This window comes from Pongo pygmaeus, chromosome 11, assembly GCF_028885625.2.
Source record: "Pongo pygmaeus isolate AG05252 chromosome 11, NHGRI_mPonPyg2-v2.0_pri, whole genome shotgun sequence".
Classification (NCBI taxonomy): Eukaryota; Metazoa; Chordata; class Mammalia; order Primates; family Hominidae; genus Pongo; species Pongo pygmaeus.
The window spans coordinates 116,878,153-116,901,699 of NC_072384.2; the positions used below are offsets into that span (position 1 = coordinate 116,878,153).

The 23,547-nt window shown below is 43.4% G+C and overlaps 1 protein-coding gene across 6 annotated transcripts in view; it reads left to right on the forward strand.

Moving 5' to 3' along the window:
• SMARCAL1 (SWI/SNF related, matrix associated, actin dependent regulator of chromatin, subfamily a like 1) overlaps positions 1-23,547 on the forward strand; it is a 70,132-nt gene that overhangs the window by 13,854 nt on the left and 32,731 nt on the right. For 3 of the 6 annotated variants that reach the window (XM_054478399.2, XM_054478398.2, XM_054478400.2), the window contains exons 7-11: positions 2,291-2,477; positions 6,438-6,588; positions 9,050-9,208; positions 12,109-12,174; positions 20,700-20,840. In XM_054478399.2, coding sequence (XP_054334374.1) covers positions 2,291-2,477; positions 6,438-6,588; positions 9,050-9,208; positions 12,109-12,174; positions 20,700-20,840 — 704 coding nt within the window. The remainder of the gene's footprint in view (positions 1-2,290; positions 2,478-6,437; positions 6,589-9,049; positions 9,209-12,108; positions 12,175-20,699; positions 20,841-23,547) is intronic. The other 3 variants (XM_063647932.1, XM_054478403.2, XM_063647931.1) reach the window with 1 other exon arrangement.

A 23,547-nucleotide genomic window follows, 5' to 3' on the forward strand; every position in this document is an offset into this window, starting at 1 on the left:
TGACTTGTGACTCACATAGCATTGTAGAGTGGTTCCTGATCTTTTGCAGACAACAGACTCCTTGAAATATCTGATGAAAAGAATGGATTCTTCACCCAGAAAAAAATGCACATAATGGCCACAAATAAGATTTTGCACTTGATAAAGATGATTCCACGGATCCTGAGTGAAGATTCTAGATTTAGAGTTTTTACCTGCTATCTCATCATGTCAGTGTCTCATGGAAGATAAGACTGATCTTCCTATTTCATAGACTGAGAAAAGGTTGGGCCCAGAGAAGGGAAACAGTGGCTTTCCTTACTGGGAGCATTGCAGGGTTACAGTAAAGTCAGTGACAGAAATACGACTAAAATTGCCATCTGCCTTTGTAAAATGACCCATTATGGAATTTAGAAGCCAGCTAAACGAAGAAGCTGGGAGGGGAAGCGGTGAGAATAGAGCCCAGTTCCAATTTAGTTCCGATTTCTCCGCCAGTACTGTGAACCTGGGGAATGCGCCTCCCTCCTCACCCCATGCTCTCTTTCCTCATGAGTGAAATTAGATCGATGACCCTGAGTTAGTGAACATGTGCATAGGAAACTGATGAAGAAATGACAATAAGACCTGAGTACGTGAATGCTCATTGGTGAAGCAGTGGGAGTTATTTTCTCTAGTAAGGAGAATCTAAGCTTTCCTCCTCTCTCTTTTCTAAGTGACTCAGGCCTTTTGCCCCCAGTGAAATTGGCATAAGTCCTTTTGTTTTCCCCTTGATGTCAGTCCAGAAGGGTTCTCAACAATCTTGTCTTGTCAGCTGCTATTTGAAAACATTAGCATCTCTGCTATGTGGCTAGTAGCATTCTGGCAAAGAGCTATTTTACAGAAAAATGACTTCAAGATGACTCACGAAGCCAGACAGCACGTCTGTCATCTCCTAGTACCAGGGAAAGGACAGTAGAGACAGTCGTTGTCAGGGAATGGTGGCTTTCTCAGGAACACTGAGATGGCTGAACTAGCAGCATAGGACTTTGGAGACAGTAGTTGGTAGGAGACAGAGTAGATGTTGGTTTTATTCCTCTTAAATGGCCAAAGGAACATAATGCTTACAAAGCCCTGCATTTTCTACCAGCCAGTTCATCAGCCCTTTCTTAGCTTTCATCAGGTATTTGAGTTCTGAAGATCACTAGAATTAAAATGAAAATGGTTTCTGAAAGCACAAGGAGTGCTCAGCCTCCTGAAGTGTGCAGAAATCAACATGCTCAGATTTAATTTGGAGGTATAAAATGTATTTCTGCATCAATATGGACAGTCTGTTTTGTATTAAAGCCATCAACCTTACCTAATTTCCTCTCATGGTTATTACTTTTGTGGAAACTGTTTCCAGAAATAACTGGTACTTATATTTAGTGGAGGAGAGAAATGGACTTAAATATATTGAAAATACAAAGCAATTGGAGGTAGCAGTAGATGGCTCAGCCCTGCACATTCACATCAGTATTTACAGTGGTAACCAATTGATGGTTGTGGCAAAAGACTTTTGGAATCACTTGTGAGGGTACTAAGAAAACATATGATCACACATGTTTTATGTATGTGTATGAAATAGAGAACCAGCCTTAGAATTTCAAATAATATTGGATAGAAGTAAAATAATACCCAGTTTCTCTTTATAGTTTCCTTTACTGGATACCGGAGGACAATTAGCCTCTTGGTGGGTTACTCTGACTCCCAGGGTGCCCTTGAAAAGGTAAAGGATAAAGAGCAATTGACGATCTGTAAATAATGGCTACTCTTCTAATTAGATTTTTCAAAGGAAAATTATAAAAGGGAAGACCATCCTGAAAGTGACAGCCTGCAGGACAGCAGGCTGTGGTTAGTGATTTAACGGTAGTTCCACTGCCAGGGGTCTCTAGGTCTGTCATTTTTTCTCTGCATTTTTAATTTGTAATTCAGCCTCCTTCTCCCAAGAATTATGTGTTTTATTTATCTCTCCGGTTTATTCTTTTTCTGTTTCTCTATTGAATAAAGGGTTTTTTTTCCCCCTCTTTTTTGAAGTTTAAAATCAGGTGAGACTACATTCTTTCAAAAAGCAAGGTCAGTGCAATTCATTTGCTTTCATTTCCTTGTAGATCCCAAGTAATTTATTTTTCCCATTTAGGTTAATGGTCCTGACTAGAAGAGATTTCTCCACCCATTATCTAGGGACCTAGGACCAGCATCATTGGAAGGAAATATATATATCCCAAAGCTCTTCTTTCTCCACATCTTTTGGGCATGAACACTCCAGCTCATATGCTTCTGTTCTTCTTTTCAGTTGCAAAGGTGCGCTGCCTCCCACAAGTTCAGCTGGACCCTCTGCCCACGACTCTCACGCTGGCGTTTGCTTCTCAGCTCAAGAAGACATCTCTCAGTCTCACTCCAGATGTCCCAGAGGCAGACCTTTCTGAAGTGGACCCCAAGCTCGTGTCTAATCTGATGCCCTTTCAGAGAGCTGGAGTCAAGTAGGTTCTTGATCTTCCTCTCTCTTCCTCTCTTGCTCAAATTTCATTACTCACCACAGACCACATTCAGATGCTTCCTGTTTTATGAACTTTTATTTTCCATGGATAGATGAAAATTTAGAAGAGTCTAGGCATTAAACAGCCAGGTGTGCTGTTACCAAAGCTTTATTGTAACCATTGATTTCAAATTCCATGGGTTAATCAAGACTCTGAATTGCAGCTATGCAGAAACCCATTTCAAATTAGCTTAAGGAAAGAGATTTCTCAGTGCCTGTAAGAGAAAATCCAGCATCTCTAAAGATCTCATCAGGCTGCTCTCCTCTCTCAGATCTGCTTTCTGTTTGTTTGCTCTGTTCCCAAGCAGGTGTTACTCAAGTGTGGCAGCTCGGGCAGCCAGGGGCTTGGAGCTTGCATTCTCAGCTTAGCAACACACAGAAGCACCTTTTTTCTAATGGGGCTAACACTGCAATGGCTTAAGTCTGGTACCAATGTTGGAGCCAGTCATTGTGGCCTTGGAGGCTTGAGGTCTTGTTGATCAGACTTGGTGATAGGCCTATCCCTAGAACCAGAGGGTAAGGCCTGCCCACCTAAATTACTTGGATTGAAAGTGGGAGGTGGCAGTTCTCCAAAAGAAAGTCAAGGTGCTCTTACTAGAGGAAGAAAAAAGATAAACCTACATCCTGATCTTTCCTTTTTTTCCAGAGTTTCTTGGGAGAAGCAAAATGCCGTATTTGAACTAGCCTTCTCTTAAAAATATGGGAGTTCAAGGAGAAGAAAGAGGAAGTCTTGATAGTCTGTCTAGAAATAAGAAGCTGTTATTAGACAGTGTAGTTGGACATAGAGCCCTGTGCAAGGGAAGGAACCTAAATTAACAATGGCGCTGACAAACCACAACAGCCTGCCTGCTTGAAGCCTGATTGTGGTATTTTGGTGAAAGCTTGGCTACCGTCTCTGGCAGGATTTGGGTCGCGGTGTGCTGTTTGGGCACAATGCACTTTATTACATTACCTGGCCCCAGCCCTTCCCCCTAATTCTTTTCTTCATTTCCTTCCATCTCTCTTAAATAGCACACTCTGCAAAACCTCCTCTGGCATTGCCATTCCAATTCTCCAGCTGGGGAGATGTCCTTTGGGCCTTGTTTTAACCAGGCTCAGGGTGGTTTTTTCCTTTCATCTTTCTTTCTCTGGGCCTCTTTATTAAAGCTGCAGTAGAGGTTGCCCAGCCCCACCCCCTGGGCAGCCCCTGCCTTCAGCATCCAAGTTCTTCGTGGCACTGTTAGCCATCCTTGGGCCCACCTGGTGGATGCTGGTCTTACCAGTTACCCCATTACCCCTGAGAGAGGCTCTGTGTGTGAGGCGCCCCAGGGCAGATCTGTTCCTCTCTCTGTGGCTCTAAAGTACTTGTAATCTTTCTTCAGAATTTTCTAAATAAACTCAGATTTTAACTTTCATACTCTGAAGAGGTGGGGGTTTGGCATTGGGGGAGGAAGGCTGTCAATTCCATGTTTTGTTTTGTTTTCTTTAATGCAAGAACTATAATTGAACACACCCTTTAATTTATAAAGCAAAATCTCTTAGAAATATCAGCATCTTCTAATATCCAAGTCACCCTCTTCAGCAGGTAAATGAATTGAGGCTTAGAAAGACAGTTAGTTGCCTAAAGTTATTCAGCTGCCAAAAGTGGAGTTGGGGCTTAAATCTGTGTTTTCTGATTGATTAATTTCTGAGTATGGCATTTTTTTCTATTATATTCAACTACCCTGTGGAGGATGACATTTAATTGTGTTATTGTTCCTCTTATCCAGGCTTTGTCTGTCTTTGTTGTCATTTTTTGACCACTTTGTTCCTTAGTTGGGCTCCCTCTAGGCAGGGGAAAAAGGAGAGAATGTGAAATTCTGGGGGTCCATTCTGCTCTAAGGATGCGGATAGACCAAACTTCTGGAAATTATAGATGGTAAAGCTGAGGAGGCTGAAACAAAAGACGCTCAAAGGGCGTGGGGCTCTCCATGGATTCCGTTGCTTAGGTACTGCATGTCCTCGCTGGCCACCAATTTTGTAAATCAGAAAGTGAGGTAAAAAATACATCTTTTCACACCTGCCCTCCCCCCATCTGTCTGTGTTGTGGGTTGATCCCAGAAATGGTCCAGAAGATTTCATAGAAGTGGGTGTACAGGGAGGAGGCTGCGCCTGTTCTGGAGAGGTGAGGCAGCCCACTGCTCGGCTCCGTTCCTCCCCAGTGGAGGGTGAGGCCGCCAAAGCTGGGCTTTGGGAAGGGCTGCCCCCTCTCCCAGGCAGGGCCCCACCCAGGCTGCAGGGAGAACAGAAGGGTGCCATGCCATGATGCCTGTTGTCCCCACACTCTACTGGCCTTGGGCTGCCTGGCGATTTGCTGCCCAGTTTTCCATCTTTGGAAACGGTGTTTCCTGGCAATTCAGAAAGGGCAAGTGCAGCCTAGACTTCTTGTCAGCCCTGCTAGCTGCTGATTAGAAGAGGTGACATTCTCTGTTTTCACTGTGTGAGAAGGAAAGAGAAAGAACTATCCCAGTGGCTTATTATCAGGATTCTGAGCAAATGATCTATTTTTCAGAGATTAGATGAAAGAAGACTCGTATTTGGCACAGAGGACCAGACATCTGGCACTTGGGATCCTTTTAGCTTTTCACTGTTTCATCATGCGACACGAGCAAGTCATTTTTACTGTTTGTGTTTTGATTCTTTTTCTTTTTGTGGAATAGTAGTTATGATAGAAGCACTTCCTTAGCACTTATGATGTTGCCAACCACTGTTTTCAGTATTAGCTTTATTAACCCTCCCACAGCTCCATGAGATAGGTACTGTTATTACTCCCTTCTTACTGCTGAGGGGGCTGAGGCATAGGGAGGTTAAATCATGTGCATGAAGGTGTACAGCTGCTGAGTGATGGAATTGGGGCTCCAACCCCAGCCAATCTGGCTCCGAAATAGTGGAATACACCTTTATTCATCAACTATTAGCAAGGGATGCTGCACTTAAGGGCTTTAGGGTCCTGGAGGCTGCCATAGTGAAAAACTCAATGCTGAGGTTGGTGCTCCCTGTTGGACAAGCACCCTTCTTCCCATCCTTTTCTCCGCCTCTCTCCTCGTTAGCAGCATCTTCTGTCTTTGCCAGCCCCTTTCTCTGCCTTTATGCATACTGAGTGCTCTCTGATCTTCAGAAAGCCTTCTTTTCACCCCACCAGCTCTTCTTTCCTTCCTTCCTTTCTTTTTTTTTTTTTTTTTGAGATAGAGTTTCGCTTTTGTTGCCCAGTGTGATCTTGCTGGAGTGCAACTGTGTGATCTTGGCTCACTGCAACCTCTGCCTCCCAGGACCTCTGCCTCCCAGGTCCAAGCAATTCTCCTGCCTCAGCCTCCCGAGTAGCTGGGACTACGGGCATGTGCCTGTAGAGATGTGGTTTCACCATGTTGGTCAGGCTGGTGTCAAACTCCTGACCTCAGGTGATCCGCCCCCCTCAGCCTCTCAAAGTGCTGGGATTACAGGCATGAGCCACCGCGCCAGACCCTTTCCTTCCTTTCAAGGCAGACTCTGGAGTGAGTAAGCATGCCCTCCTCAGTGCTAGTCCTGGACTCCCACCACCCTCCTCCATGTACATCCCCTGCGCCCTGCCTACAGTGGGCTGAGGCAACTCCTCTCATTGGAAACTTCCTTCTTTGGCCTCCACAACCTAATCATCTTCCAGATCTTCTCCCTACTTTTTGACCACATTCCACATTTTTCCTTTTTGGGCTTTCTCTCTCTCTCTCTTTTTTATTCTGCTCCCTATTTGGCCCATGCTCCTTTCCTTCTGGGGAGCAAGTCTGGTGGTGGGCTGGGCTCGGGCTGGCCAGTGCAGTGGCCTTCACCCAGCAGTGCTGACCCACCGGACGTGAGGGCAGATGAACTCATGCCTCGGGAAATGTGCCATCCTCACCTTGTCTGCCTTCAGTTTTGCCATAGCCAAAGGAGGCCGCCTGCTGCTCGCTGACGACATGGGCCTGGGGAAGACCATCCAAGCCATCTGCATCGCAGCCTTTTACCGGAAGGAGTGGCCGCTCCTGGTGGTGGTGCCATCCTCCGTGCGCTTCACCTGGGAGCAGGTTAATGCTCTTCAAATTGCAGTTTTCACAGAGAAGGTTTTCTTCAGTGTTAGAGTCATAAAATAGTGGTTTGCAGACAGGGCCTAGGGCTTTTTAAGGATCCTGTCTCAAGTAAAGGCAAAGGCAGGAAGAGAGATGAGATGCCACCTGAGGGCAGGCTGGGGGTTTTCTCTATTAGAATCAGGTTACACCTTGAGGGAAGAAAGCCAAGGAGAAACCGGCTTAGAGACTTGTGTTCATCTGTCAGCAGGCACTTCTGGGACCTCTGTGCCCTGCTAATAATACTTTTCATCTGTACCACACTTAATTTTTTTTTATTTTTCTTCTTTATTGTTTTTTAAAATTTTGATTTATTTTGAAACTGGATTATGAGACTGGCTAGTTTTTGTACTTTTTGTAAAGATGAGGTTTTGCCATGTTGCCCAGGCTGGTCCCAAACTTCAAGTGATCCACCTGTCTTGGCCTCCCAAAGTGCTGGGATTACAGGAGCCACTGTGCCCAGCCCACACTTAATTTTTAAAATATTTTTACCTCCTATATTTTCCTCAATCCCATGACAGTCCTGTGCGGTAGGTACAATAGATAGTAACCCCATTTATAGATGAGAAAATGGAATCTCAGAGGTTAAGCTCCATGCTTCCTCTTAATGAGGAGCCCTGGCGGATCTTGATGTGGCATCTCCTGACTTCCCAACTCAGGGGTTTTGCACTCTGTAGAGAGGGGAGTGAGTGGGATGTTCGCTGTCTGCCAGGTAGCTTTATGGATGCAGAGCCTGACAAGAAAACTGTATCACTCACCCTTGAGCTTCTTCTACTGTAAATCCAGGAATCAGAGTGCTTTTGTGAAATGAATAAAAGGCCCGTGAACAAACTCAGTGAAGAAGGAAGACCTGGTCCATCGTCCGCAGCTTTTTCTAGCTTTATGCCACTGACGTCAGCCTGGGGCTTCTTTCTGAGGCCTCCACGAGCCATTCATGCAGAGGAGGCAGCTCCTCCCGCTGCCGGTCAGTCCAAGGCCCAGACATGCTATTCCGACCGAAGAGATGGCAAAAAAAAAAAAAAAAAACCTAAAAAATGTGCAGCTTGTTCTTTTTCTGTCCTGGTGATCTGAGTTCTTTTTTTTTAATTTTAATTTTTTATTTTTTAATGAGACAGGGTCTCATTATGTTGCCCAGGCTGGTCTTGAACTCCTGAGGTCAAGTGATCCTTCTGCCTTGGCCTCCCAAGTCTTGTGAATTCTGCCAGTGCCTGTAGAAAGTAATCTTCAGTACATATTTCATGTGTGTTAGGTTCCCACGGCACCCTCAGAAATTCTAGGAAGAGTCAGCCAGATGGTGACCAGCCTGAGGTTAGAGAAAAGGCTAGCCCTCCCTGTATCGAACAGTGTCACCCCATGTGAGGCAGGTGAGCACCCAGATGCCTGGGTGGGTTTGGCTAGAGATGCTTGGATTGCCAGAGAGAGAAGGTGGATTTGTAGAAGTATTGACATAAATAGTCTCATCATCATCAATAAATGTTTATGATTTGCCTTCAGTGTACCAGGCTCTGCTAAGTCGTTTATAAAATTCCTCTTAAAAAGAGTCGCATTCTTTCCCTGCAGAAACTTACCATCTAGTTAGAGATCGCAGAGATGAAACCCAGACACTGTGAAGTGACTGTTAACAAAGGCAGGGAGATAGCCAGGCATGGTGGTTCAGGCCTGGAGTTTCAGCAACTTGGGAAGCTGTGGCAGGAGGATTGCTTGAGGCCAGTAGTTCAAGACCAGTCTGAACAATGTACTGAGACCCATCTCTTTAAAAAAAAAAAAAAGAAAGAAAGAAAGAAATTAGCCGAGTATGGTGGTGTGCACCTGTAGTCCCAGCAACTTGGGAGGCTGAGGCAGGAGGATCACTTGAGCCTAGGAGTTTGAGGCTGCAGTAAGCTGTGATGGTGCCACTGTACTCCAGCCTGGGCAACAAAGTGAGACCAACACAACTGTCTCTTTTTTTTTTTTTTTTTTTTGAGACCCAAGTTTTCTCTCTTGTTGCCCAGGCCGGAGTGCAATGGCACGATCTCGGCTCACCACAACCTCCACTTCTTGGGTTCAAGCGATTCTCCTGCCTCAGCCTTCTGAGTAGCTGGGATTATAGGCATGCACCACCTTGCCCAGCTAATTTTGTATTTTTAGTAGAGATGGGATTTCTCCATGTTGGTCAGGCTGGTCTCAAACTCTCGATCTCAGGTGATCCGCCCTCCTCGGCCTCCCAAAGTGCTGGGATTACAGGTGTGAGTGACCGCACCCGGCTCCCCCAACTCTTAAAAAAAAAAAGGGAGTGTCCTGTCAGTGGCAAGTGAAGGGGCGCAAGTGGGTGAGAGGAAGGTAGAGGTGATGGCTGTTCATGGGCATGAGACTGCTGCTGTCACAACCAACAACTGCTGTGCTGGGTGGTCATTGTAGCTTTGTTCCCTCCTGTCGTCCACAGGCTTTCCTTCGGTGGCTGCCATCTCTGAGCCCAGATTGCATCAACGTCGTGGTGACTGGGAAGGACCGCCTGACAGCTGGCCTGATCAACATTGTCAGCTTTGACCTTCTTAGCAAGTTGGAAAAACAGCTAAAAACCCCTTTTAAAGTTGTCATCATTGTAAGAAACTTGGCAAAGTCTCTAAGTACTTTATCTCTCTGGAAACTTTCTTTGTAAAAGCTCTGAGAACTTTCATGTCTATAATCTCCTTGAGCCCCATTTAGTTTCTAGAAGAATAGAAATCACTGTCTTTATTTTGTGGGGAACTGGAAATTCTTTCCCCTCAAATAGCCATTCTCAACCCTGGCTATGTACTAGAATCTCCTAGGGAGCTTTTTTTGAAATTGTGATTTAATTAGTCTTTGCTGGGGATTTCTAGCTCATCTCTTTCCCAGCGTGACTCATGGATGGAGGCCATCATGTGGACCCCAGGCCACCTGGGGCTCTGGGGACTACAACCTGGACGGCAAGGGGGTGTGCCTACATCTGGTGCCATCTTACTCAAACAATTGAGTTTTCTTCCAGCCAATGTGAAGATACACCCCCACCCCACAAAAGCACTTTTTACTCTAATTGTTTTTTGGAGGTTTTTTTTGAGACAGAGTTTCACTCTTGTCACCCAGACTGGAGTGCAGTGGCGTGATCTCGGCTCACTGCAACCTCCGCCTCCCGGGTTCAAGCAATTCTCCTGCCTCAGCTCCTTAAGTAGCTGGGATTACAGGCACTTGCCACCACACCCGGCTAAGTTTTGTATTTTTAGTAGAAACGGAGTTTTACCATGTTGGCCAAGCTAGTCTCAAACTCCTGACCTCAGGTGATCCACCCACCTTGGCCTCCCAAAGTGCTGGGATTACAGGCATGAGCCACCTTGCCCGGCCTCTAATTGTTTTTTAAAGAAGGTCTGACTGGATCTGCTTCCAGATTTGACAACATATCTTTCAATTGCAGGCTTTCCTACTTTTAACTCCTCACATACTTCCTAAGGAAAGTCTAGACAGACTTGGTACCCAGCCATCTCTGTCAGTACTGAGTATATTTACATAACTCACACAAATACTGTGGGAGCTTAGAGAAAGGAAGGAGAAGATACCGTTACTGACCTCAGGGGATCTATTATTCTGTTTTGGACATGAGAACCACACTGTGTTCTTAGCATAAGCAAACTTGAGTGTTGATAGTTTTGCAAAGTGATATAGGTAATGAGTCTTTGGGGGAGTCATTTTTGGTTCGGCACAAATTCAAGTGTGGCTTTGAAAAGATGTCAGCATACATGTGAAATGAAAACATTACAAGAAGTTTCCCAGGATGATGGGGATGGCTCTAGAGTGTGTGGGAAGAATAATGCTTTCAATTCTTGAGTGTTGCCTTGTGTTAGGTACTGACATATAATCATCTATTTTCCCAGTGGCCCCTGAGCAGGCTTTATCTTTTATCCTTGTGAATTATCCATTTCACAGCTGATGAAACTGGCAGTGAGAGTGAGTACATAAATTTGCCCATAGGCACAAAGCTAGCAAGTTGGAGGTTATTGATTAAAGCTGGGTTGCGTCTGCCTTCAGAATTCATGTTCTTCTCTTTCTGGCCCATCACTTAACCTGCCGTATGATTTTTGGCAAGCCACTTAGCACCATTGTTGGTTTGTTCTTCAGTTAAGTGAGAGCTCTGTCCTCTTGCTTTCAGAGAAATGTTGTAGGAAAGAATAGACTGATGGCTCTGAAGTGTCACACTTTTCAGAAGCGGCTTCAGTTTCAAGCCATTCTTTGAGATTTGTTCCAGTATTGGCACATTTTTACCCATTGGTTGAAAGGGCCCATTCTCTTCCATATCCTCTGTACTTTCTGTGTTTTTCTCCATAAATACTTTTTTCTTGACTGTAATGAGGTCTCATGATCAGAAAGGCATATGACCATAACACTCCAGCTTTCTGGACAGGATACTGTCTTGACATTTTGAGGGTTATTTCACACTCCCCTCTGCTGTGCTTTTGTGGCCCTTTTTGCTCGTGATAGCTGAAATGGTTAAGGGATTTCTTATAGATCATCTTTAACGACAGCGTTGAGATCTCACTGGTATCCCAGCTATAGGAAGGCTGATACCATTGAGTGCTTACTGAGTAACAGGGCTGTGCTAAGGACTTGACATGTGTTAGCTCATTTAAGACTCACGGCAACCTAATACGTAAGGAACTATGATACCCATTTTACAAACAGCAAAACTGGCATTTCAGAGAGGTGGTTGCTCAGAGTCACGCAGCAAGGAATTTGACTCTGTACCAAACTAGAAAATTTCCACTCAAATACTCATGTATTAGTTACTCATTTGGCTTTACAAAATATGATCAACTCTATATTTGCTTATGCAACAAAAAGAAAAAAAGAATAAAGAAAAACAAACTATATATATATGTATTTGCTTATGCACAGATACAGAGTGGTTAATCAGACTTCATGTTCTAAACGTAGCAGTTCCTTGAGAATAGGAATCATATCGTCTTCTTTCCGTTTCTCAGTTTCCCCAGCACTTTGTTTACACTCGCCTCAGTGGCAGTACTGATAATATAGCCTGATCGGTTGTCAGTGTGTCTGGCATCCTTCCTGCACCCTGAGCCCCTGAGGGCAGGGGCCGGACACCCCAGAGCTTTGCACCAGTGCAGGGCCCACTATGGGGCACTTGGTCTAGTGCTCCACAGGTGGGAGGTGCCTCTTACAAAGCAGCAAACCACCTTCTAGTGGTTTCTTTGAGCAGCCTCTGAGGTGAGCGGAGCAGGGATTCATGAATCCCACTTTATAGATGGAAAATTGTCCCCAGAGAGCTGAAGCAACTTGCTCAGAATGCAGTAGAGAAGCTGCCACCAGAACCCTGGGTCCTGACCTAGGCCCACTGAGCCATCTCCTTGAATGAGAAAGTGCTAAGGGAGCGTCCACTTTGCACTTGCCATGCCAAGGTCACGCCTAAAGTGGCACGTGTTTCTGTCCACTCAGGATTGGACCTTGTTCACTTATGTGGCTACTTCTTTTCAGGATGAATCTCACTTCCTCAAAAACAGTAGGACTGCCCGCTGTCGAGCAGCTATGCCGGTCCTAAAGGTGAGTACTTCTGAGAACCAAGCCCACTGAGCATTGGCATCCCATAATATTTTGCTCAGGCTTGCATGTCATCCTAGTCCAGCAGGGGTTGCAAGTACAGACCTGTGGGCCATGGTCATGACTTGGCATTGACTTAGGGTGTCTCTCTCTCTCTCCTTAGGGCTGTGGTACCAATTTCATCTTTCTTCCTAACATCCTGCTGAGGAACTAGTAGTCAGTACTAGTAGTCAGTAGTGCTGCCTTTGTCTCTCGAAGGTCAAGACTGTTGAGGCTGGGTGGGCATTGGACTCCAGAATCCTCCTCTGGTTTCCTACTTAGACAAGGGAGAGCCTCTAGCAGCTTGTCCACTAATTAACTTAGAAAAAACTGCCTGTCTTCTAAGTCACTTGTAGTGGCAAAGCTGTCTAGATGCTGGAAATCAGGGAAGATGAGTTGTATTAATGAAAGTAATGGCAAAAAAACACAATTACTTTTGCATCAACCCTAATACAAACAGAACTGAGCAAGGGCTGGTGGGGTCAGCGAGATACACTGGCAAAGCCAAGATGGGCTTTAAAAGCTGATACAGTTTTCTGTGGCTACCCTGAGCTTCTTTGGTTGACAGAAGGGGCAGCCATCCCCATTCCTCCCTGTGGTGGCCTAAACTCATTTCTGAGTGCTTTGGTGGGTGTGAGTTCTGGCTTCACAGCAGGCAGGCGTGGGTATGTGATACAGATTCTAGTCTTTAAGCATGTTCTGATGTGCAATATAGGTTCTGTATTTCATCTCTCTCTCTCTTCTGTCTGTGTTTGGTTTCTTAGTCCCCCATCCCAACAGAGGGTAGGCCTCCAAATTTCCTTCCGTTTTGTGGGGGGATGATTTTTTTCCTATTATTGGAAGAGGGAAGGAGAAGTACAATTAGAAAAGTAGCCTTTTCTCTTGTAACAAGTTAGAAGTTTCTCACAGATGACTTTGGAGGTATCCACTTTGGTTTGTGTAGACTGAGCAAACCAAAGTGTGTGTTTTTCTTGTGCTCAAAGCAACCTTTGTGTTGTACCAGCATTTTAAAACTATGGCTTTTATTGATTAAAGAAGCTTTAACTTTTACCTAAACTAGGGAAAACAAATATGCTAAATGTTAATGAAGCTTGGCATTTGAACATTAATCTTAACAGTTCCTCACAAAACACACATGTGTCCACTCATTTCAAGTTTTCATGTGTTTAGGAATAACGGAATATGATAACATCTCCCAAGGCAGGGTCATGTCATGTGCCAAACCAAAGAATAAAAGTCTTTTACTGCAAAAGCTTGGTTTTGCTGGGGTGGTGGCTCACGCCTGTAATCCCAGCACTTTGGGAGGCCGAGGCATGTGGGTCACTTGAGGCCAGGAGTTTGAGACCAGTCTGAGCAACATGATGAAATCCCATCTGTACTAAAAATACAAAAATGAGCCAGGCATGGTGGTGCACACCTGTAATCCCAGCTACTCAGGAAGCTGAGGTAGGAGAATCGCTTGAACCTGGGAGGCGGAGGTTGCAGTGAGCCGAGATCGCGCCACTGCACTCCAGCCTGGGTGACAGAGCAAGACTCTGTCTCAAAAAAAAAAAAAAAAAAAAAAAAAGCTTGATGCTCTGCCAGTATTACCTATAAAGATTTGTATGTCGATAGCCATTGATGGACACATTTAAATAAAATGTTTTTCCTAGGTTGGTGACCCTTCTTTTGGGAGGCTTTAATATGCTTTCCATAGGAAAACAATAGGGTTTGGTATTATGGTTTTAGTATTTCAGCCATAACTAAATTATATCTTTACTCCTGATTGTTTAGACAAAAGAAATTGCACAGTAGATAGATTCTATCATTAAAGATATAATGTGAAAGCTTCTAGCAACCACTTGTTAATGTAGTCATTGCCTGGCCGGGCAAGCTGAGCCAGATAGTGGTTTCTGAAATGTGTGCTTCTCAGCCAGACCTTTGGAAGCAGCATATACCTCTTTAATATCTTGAGTGTGTTTCAAAGTGACATGTTTAAAAGAAATCTTTAAACTGCTAACTAATATGTACTACTCTGCATTTGCTGTAGAACATGGATGAATTAATATTTTAAAATAAGCCTCATGAACATGGCCTGTGTTTATGAAGGTGTCTTGAGGCCACGCTCTTCTGCAACGTTGACTTCATATAATGCTGGACTGTGGCAGGATTGGGGTGAAGGAGTGGGATGGAGCATTCTGTGCTATTCTATTAACCGAACCTTTCATCTCTGTCTATTGTATTTTCGTCTAGATTGGAGTCTCTCAACCTTGGTACTGTTGACATTTTGGGCTGGATGACTCTGTTGTTGGGGGGCTGTCGTGTGCATTTTAGGATGTTTAGCAGCATCCGTGGCCTCTACCCACTAGATGCCAACAGTTCCTCCCCAGTCATGACAACCAAAATTGTCTCCAGATGCTACCGAATGTCCTCTGAGGGAGGACAAATCACTCTCTACCCACCTTGGCCTTCCCCAATCCCATGGAGAACCACCAATCTAAATAAGGAAATGAATCTAAATGTTTTTGGAATAATAAGATTGTTGGGAAAAAGTAAAATATGTCTTTGAAAAGCCATATAAAGACCTAATTTAATACCACTTGATTGTTCCTCTAATGTGAACATCTCTTAGAACTATATTCTGATAATTAATATTACAAGCATATTTTCAGCAAATAGGCATAATGAGGTATTTAGATTAAATCATACAGTTCATTGGATAGCAGGGCCAGATCGTGTCCTGAAAAATGTGGCTTTTGTAAATGGCAATAGCAGTCAGCAGAGAGAAGATGTGTTAGATTGTAAGAAACTGGTGTCACTGTCCCCTGGGAAATGTGACATTTTTCTTCCCCCACGGCACTATTTGCTGGGGCTACTAATCCTAAATGAGGTAGATCTATTTTTATATATAAATATATGAAAGTAGACAAGATAGAAGCTAAAAAGAACAAAGTTAAAATTACCTTTAATCCCTCCAACAGAAAAAGCCACTGTTAACAGCTTATTTTTCCAGCATGTCAGTTATTGAGCAAGCTCATCATTTTTCAATAACTATGGAGCATTTACATAGTAGAGACACATCCCATAATTTAATCCTCAGTATCAGACATGTGGTTGTTTTCCATTTTTGCTATTATAAATAATTCTGCAAGTGAACATCATCTATCTGTACCTTGCATATTTATCCTATTAGGACAAATTCCTACAATCAGGATTGCCAGGCCAGTTTTCATTTGACCTTTTTGGGGGAGGCCTCTGAAGTCCAGTCTGACCAGGCATAACAATCTTCACTCCCATTCAGTCTTCAATCAGAGGCTTTTTTTCCCCACATGACTCTGCCCTCAGGATTATCGGTACTCTTTTGAACAGTGAGGTGTGTGTTTGGGGTTTTTTGGTTTAGTTTAGTTGTATTTTGTCTACACTGGCTTTTATTGTTAAACTAGTGTAATAACAAAATTAAAAATTTTTTAAAGGGAAAGGCCCCCAGAATCCTACCAGTCTTTCCTAAGAAGCAGCTGTTTCTCTTTTTCTGTAAGTAGAGAGTACTTTTTGTATCTCTGTTGATTGGCTGGAAGAGATAGTAGCTAAAATGTATAAGGTTTTTTTCTTTTTCCTTTGTTATTAAAGTAGTTTAAATAGATGATAAATTCAAATGGTGTCGGGCGCGGTGGCTCATGCCTGTAATCCTAACACTTAGGGAGGCCTGAAGCAGGAGGATCACCTGAGGTCAGGAGTTTGAGACCAGCCTGGCCAACATGGTGAAACCCCATCTCTACTAAAAATACAAAAATTAGCCGGGCGTGGTGGCACGTGCCTGTAATCCCAGCTACTCGGGAGGCTGAGGTGGGAGAATCACTTGAACCTGGGAGGCGGAGGTTGCCCTGAGCCGAGATCGCACCACTGCACTCCAGCCTGAGCAACAGAGCTAGACTCTGTCTCCAAAAAAAAAAAAAAAATTCAAACGATACAAAAGGATGGACAGTGAAAAATAAGTCTTTCAACCCCTCTGGATCCCTAGTCCCCAGTCTCTTTCCCCAAAGGCAGCTATAGTTACCAGTTTTCAGGTTTACTTCCATAAAATAGCCTGCCCCTATGGAAGTACGAATGTGTGTGTTTCCTTTCTGCCTCCTTAGAGAGTTTTACAACCATTGTTTTACACTTGCCTTTATCCCCTTAATAATGTATCTTGAAAATCATTCCATATTGTTCCAAATGACTTCTACCGCATTCTTGCAAATAGCATTTTATTGAATAAATTTATCATAATATGTATTATCTGTTCTCTTTTGATGGATTTGTAACCATATTGCAGCTATTACATGCAACACTGCAATGACCATTTTTTCATATGATAGAGAAGTGGGGAGTAGAAAATGCAATCCGTCTGTGTCTGAGATGGCTTTTTGCCTATCAGGCCAGAGAGGAGAGCAGTGTCAGCTGGCAGATTCTGTTTTCTCCCCTAGTGTGATGAGGCTATAGAAGTCCCCTGGGGTCCTGCCATTCTCATTTATTTCCTCACTTTCATTACATAATCAGACTTAAAAAGGAAATTATTAAAGTTTGAAACCTATGGTAAAATAGACTGTCTTTTCCAGAGTAAAAAAATCTACCTTAGGCCGGGCACAATGGCTCATGTCTGTAATCCCACCACTTTGGGAAGCTGAGGTGGGCAGATCACTTGAGTTCAAGAGTTCGAGACCGGCTTGGCCAACATGGTGGAACCCATCTCTACAAAATTAACTGAGAATGGTGGTGTGCGCCTATAATCCCAGCTTTATGGGAGACTGAGGCAGGAGGGTCACTTGAACCTGGGAGGTGGAGGTTGCAGTGAGCCGAGATCATGTCACTGCACTCCAGCCTGGGTGACAGAGTGACACTCTGTCTCAAAAAAAAAAAAAAGCTTGGAATGGCATACCTTTAATCAGCTATAATTACACCATTCCGTGTATTCTCATTATAATATTTTGGTATTTTTGAACCAATATACATGCAGTCACTGTCTTCATTCTGTCTGTTCTTACCCAAGAACTGCTTTATATGTGACATGATAATTTGATTTATGTTACAGCAGCAATACTCACTTAGCTTGAAGGCATTATGGTTATCATAGCAAATCAGTTTAGTTAAGATTAGTACTATTCAGATTTGTGACTGGAACTTTGTCTTTTTTGGAACATAGGCTAGAACCTAGAGGGAACCATTTATGTGAAATAAGCTGACCTAACCAGAGATTCAAAGGCCATGTATAAAGTATCACTGAGTGGTAGGTGGCCCTCTGCCAATACTTAGGGCAGCCTCTGGTCAGCAGTGGCCATAATTATGCTGTTTTCTTGGTTTGGCCTGGTTTGTTTTGGGGGGGCACCACTCAGGAGCAGAGTAAAGAATACTCCCCGACTCCAAGCACTGGCTTTCTTCTGAATGTTGAGCTTTTCTTTTTGCTCTTAGGCTTTCAATTTAACTACAAGCGTCTCTTTTGTAGCTCCTTGGATAGTAACTGTGATCCCACGTTTATTCTTGATCTGTGTACTTTTGGTCACTTGTCCTCAAGCTATGCTTGCCACTATCCTTATTTTTGAAGATTGTATCATGACCTCTGAACTAATTAAAACACAGCTTCAACGTCCCTGCCACATCAGGGTTACTGAGTATGGAGACTTCTCAGCAGTGTGGACTTGACCTTCCCTTTGATGTTACCTGCCTTCTTCATGTCTTATTTCTAAATTGAATATATGGTATTGTGTAAATTTATTTAGAGTACCATTAGGAATAATTCTGGGTATAAGACTGGACAGAGCTTTGGAGAGCATGATTTTTTTCCTAGTCTGGGGTTTTGGCAAAATATATTACAGCCCATCAGAATAATTCAGTAAAGCAAGTTACTTGCTCAGTTGGAAAAAAGAGATAACATAAAGTGATGAAGAATTTCTGAACTGCTTCTTATATAAACTTAAGACTTCAGCTCTTTTCTCTACAGTAGAACATTCTCTTGGCTCTTAATTTTATTTTTTATTTTATTTTATTTTTTTGAGATGGACTTTCACTCTTGTCACCCAGGCTGGAGTGCAATGGCATGATCTCAGCTCACTGCAACCTCTGCCTCCCCTGTTCAAGCGATTGTCCTGCCTCAGCCTCCCAAGTAGTGGGATTACAGGTGTGCACCACTGCACCCAGCTAATTTTGTATTTTTAATAGAGGCAGGGTTTCACCATGTTGGCCAGGCTGGTCTCGAACTCCTGACCTCAGGTGATCCACCTGCCTCAGCCTCCCAAAGTGCTGAGATTACAGGCGTGAGCCATCACGCCCAGCCAACTCTTAATTTTAAAACTATGTATAGGTTATCCACTTTCAGTTACTACATTGAATTCTCCATGGCGAATTATATATACACGAACTCAACCTATTCTGCAGGGCTTTCCCACCCCCAACCCATGAAGAAACTAAGCCTGTCTTTGAGGGTCATCTGATCCCAACAGTGTCTGTACATGTGAATCACGTTATCTTTCTAACACCACACAGAAAGTATTTTTTTATATTGTTCTATCATCGATTTCTTGGGTGTTGCTTTTCTCCCTTAGGTGGGGGAGTTCACTGTAAACTGTTCAATTTAGTGTTGATTTATGTAGTTTTATAGATTTATGTTTTCCTAGATTTGGAAGTTTCCAGAAGTGGAGGGTGACATATGACACACCTTTGCAGCTGGGCATGTGTTAAGGCCCTTATGGGTGATAGTGATGACATACACACATGTTGGGGCTGAGCAGGGAGCAGGCCTAATCACCCCATTACAGACGAGATGCCATTCTGGTTTCTTTTCAAAGCTGGTCTTTTTCTTTTTTGTAATGCTGCCTCTGCCTTTTTGATGCCCACAAACACCCATTTGCAATGCTCCTGTCACTCTCTAGTCTGGGGAGTGTATGGGAGAAGCGATTCAATACTAACTACATCCTATAAATATCTGACAGAAGACCCTGGAGTTAATTTCTATCATCTGATTCATGAACTGTTTTTGCCCTGGCTCCATCCTCAGGCCAGCACAGCGACATGAAGAATAGGTTAGGGTGATGGGGAGATTTTCTCTTTTTGATAAAACTTTTCATTTTCCCTCTTTCATTGAAATGATCTTAAAGCCAAGGCAAGAGATGCTACCAACGTCAGCTCATTGTTATTTTAATGAGTCTGCATTAAACCGTGCAGGAAATTAGAAGGCCTAGGTAATTGAACTGTGGAAAATTATAGCTGGAGACATTCATAGCTCTCCCGTCATAATGGCATTAGATATTGGCGATTGCTGTGAGGGCACAAATGCGTTTTGATAATTGTATATATTGTATATTTATAAAGAATGATTTTTCTTTTCACTGTTGCACCTTTATTTATTTATTTTTATGAGGCAGTGTATCCATCTGTAAACCTAATTTATTCTCCTAAGTGATTTATTACATGCAATTGCCTTGTATTACTGTCATTAACTCAAGGTTACAGTGGTTAACAAGCTGTTTCTAGACAACTGAGCTCCATGGTAGGGTCCGTTCCCAGAGCTGAAGTGAATTTTACCTCCAGTAATTTGTAGTGATTCTGTGTTCTAATACAGTAGGAAGTGTCTCCTTTTTTTTTTTTTTCTTACCCTCTTTCCCATCTTAATAATAGGAGGTGGGATCTTTGGGTCTGATCCCCATGGGTCAGGTTGGTGTCTGGGTAGTGAGGAACTTGGAATCTGTCATTGCTGTTGACCAACTATTTTTTCCCATCTTGCCCATGCTAAGCAGGCTGCTGCAGATCTGGGCTGAGTTTAGGGAAAATGGAACCAGGTATCACCTTTTAAGGTTCTTATTGTTAATAACTGCAAAATGAGCCTGAGTCAGGATCTGTAGGCTTGAAGCATTGTGAAGCTGAGTTAGTAAAGGCCTTATTTTCCTTTAAAGAAAGTCACATGGAGACGTATACATTGGCAACCCCTGACACTTCCTCTTGGGAAGGGAGAGGGCTGATTGTAATTGTCATTATCTGAGTTCAACTTGCATGTCACAGATCCACTCTAGAGGAAGTTCAGACCTGCCACTGTCTTCTCCCACTTCCTGTCCAATGCTGGATTCTTTGAGTTTACTCTGTGTTCTCCAGGATGCTAATTAGCTTCCTTGTGAATTTTTTTGCAGCATACGGTGAACATTTATTGGATACTTGGTGTCAGGCATATGCTACAGAAAATAAAGGTGAATACAGCCCAGTCGTTGATCTCAAGAGGCTTGCAGTCTGACAAGGGAGATAGAAAAGTTATAATTCAATGTAATATGTTAAGTACTAGGATAGAGCTCAGCAGAGGGCAGGCAGAGAGATTTAAAGAAAAGGAGATGCCGTCTAACTGCTTGCATTGGCAATGCCATTAGGTTCTCGCAACACGCGCACGGTCTTTTTTTCTGGGGGCATCCAGCTCCTCCCTCACTGGGGCATTTTGAACATTTCCTGTGTGCTCCTCCCTGTGTTCAGAGCACCTTTGGCTGTTTGTCTTTTAGGTTGCCAAGAGGGTGATCCTGTTGTCGGGTACACCAGCCATGTCCCGGCCCGCAGAGCTCTACACGCAGATCATTGCAGTCAAGCCAACTTTCTTCCCCCAGTTTCATGCCTTTGGACTTCGCTACTGTGATGCCAAGCGGGTATGTATTGTCTCTTCCCTCCCAGCCCACCCATTTCTCACCCTGATTTTGACACTTATCTTTCTCTTCCTTCTCTCTGGCCATGATATGTTCAGAAGAGCACTGGCCAGGGGAATGGCTGTTAGTCTTTCTGTCTCTTACTATGGCCTTGGAATGTCCTCAGGGGTAAGATGAAAATGGTCATCTTACCCTTTAAATCTAGTTTTAATGGTTATGGTTATCCCAAGTCACCGTTTTCCAGTAAAGGGACCAGTGGCTGATGTGTAGGTGTGTGGAGCTCTGAGAGCCGGCTGCCCCCTTGCCCAGGGTCACAGCTCTGCATGAGGCACAGTGCTGGAGCTATAAAAGGAAAGTCCATATCAAGTGCTGGCCCTAGAGAAGATGCTGGCACTGAGGTGAGCTAGGAGTGAGGCTGAGGCCCCCAGGCAGAGGGAAGAAGTGGGTGAGGGGGTAAGGGCTTCCTCCTGGCATGGGAGGAATATGAAGTAAAGATGGGAAATTCCTCCCTGTGCAAAAAAAAGAAAAAAAAAAAAAAAGATAAAGGTAGATTGGGGAGCCTGATCCCAAACTGCCTTGGGTGGGCTCTGTGAGTGCAGTGCCAATGGCGCAGGCACCTCAGGACCTACAGTCAGCACTCCAGAAATGCTCTCCCAAAATGGCAGGGAAGCCCTGTAAACACCAATGCATTGCCATGGAACCCTTGTTTTTAAAACCACATTAATTCAGACCTTAGGGATTCTTGTTTTGTGATCAAATCACAAATGTACTGACACTTTGGGGAAATGGCTGCAACTTACCCTACAAGCCATCTATGAGGGAAAAGCCTTGCTGTGCAAGTACATGATATAAATAAGAGTGTTTGCCTTATTTTTTAAATTTTTAAAAGAAGAAAAAAATTTTTCAAGTACTTTAAAAATATCCACTTACATTCAAACAAAGTACTTATAATGTAAATTGTAGTGCTTAGCATAGTTAATTGCAAACCATTTTTAGCTGGTTATTGAGGCAGGAAATTTCCCAATTATTAAATGTATTTAAAAGCCATACACTTCTTTAATCATATATTTAGTTCATTTTCCCTGTAGATCAATCCAGATTAGATTGATGCTATATAGTTTTCATGGTCCCTCAAAACTCTTCATGTATGATTTGGATTTCTGTCCTATTTGCAAACAGTCCACTTTCTAAAAAGGATCTTCTCTTTCTTGACTATATGGGCCCATGGCATAATAATGTTCAGCTAGTGATGAAAGGGGCTAAAGATAAAATTCATTGCCTTTCCTCCCCAAACTGTCCCTTCCTATGTTCCCCATCTTAGGCCAGCATCTCAGCAGTTTCTCCTGCCAGAAACTAAGGCATTGTCTTTGAATTCTCCTTTTCCTGCCTTCTTGATACACCTCCCCAATAAAACAAAGAATGCCTTCCTCATCTTCACATCCTTCTTTCCACCTAACCCAGTGCCTGATATGTGGTAATTTTTCAGTTAAAGCTTGTTGGATTGTGACTATCCCAAAGTCAAGTTTAAAATTTTTGCCACATGCAGTAGTACACACCTGTAGTCCCAGCTACTCTGCAGGCTGAGGCACGAGAATCGCTTCAACCCAGGAGATGGAGGTTGTAGTGAGCTAAGATCATGCCACTGCACTCCAGCCTGGGCAATAGAGTAAGACTCTGTCTCAAAAAAAAAAAAAAAAAAAAGGTAACAAATTACTTGGTGTTACTAAGTTTTAACCTACAAGGTTAAGAGCTAACAATATTAGAACCTAGGAGCATGCTATCTGTCTTAGTCTGTTTTCTGTTGCTGTAACTAAATACCACAGACTAAGTAACTTACAAAGAATAGAGGTTTATTTAGCTCATGGTTCTGGAGACTGGGAAGTTCAAGAGCATGGCACTGGCATCTAGTGAGGGCCTTCTTGCTGCTTCATAACATGGCAGAAGTCATCATATGGAGAAGAGGGCAAGAGCATATCTGTCAGCTCAGGTCTCTGGTCCTTTTCTTATAAAGCTACCAGTCCCAACATGGGGGACCCACCATGATGACCTTATCTACCTCCCAAAGGCCCCACCTTCAATCAACATATGAATTTGGGGATTACTTTTCTAACATGTGAAATTTGGGAGACACATTTAAGCCATAGCAATATCCAAATTAATTATGATATCCACTTGTTCTCAGCATGGTTTTTATTTAATACAATCCGTAAGCCAGGGCTGCCTTTTTTTTTCTTTTTTTTTTTGCCAGCTTCATGCATTAAGAAACCACTGAAAAGAGAACCTCATGCTGAGTTCATTTGCAAACCACTAACTATCTGAAAGCATTTGCTGAGAACTTCCAGTTGATTTCAGAGTATTTTTTAAAAAGAAGAAACAGCTTTACAACATTTTATTCCTCCACCTTTGACCATCTCTTCCTTCTCTCAATTGAGCAAAGGTTTATGAGACCCCTATTCTGTCTCCACTATTATGCTAGGCTCTCTAGCCCTCCATAATGGAAAAACCTAGCCCCTACCCTCAGGTAGCTAGCTCATCAGCCAGGAGGGGAGATGAGCTCTTTAAAATACAAAGTAGCAGGCACACTGGCTCCCTGATTTTCTACTAGATTGTAGAAATCAGTTCCATTTCCAGTAAGATTGTTGGTGAGGGATAGGGTTTTTAATGGTAACGGCTTCTTTTTTTTTTGAGACAGAATCTTGCTCTGTTGCCC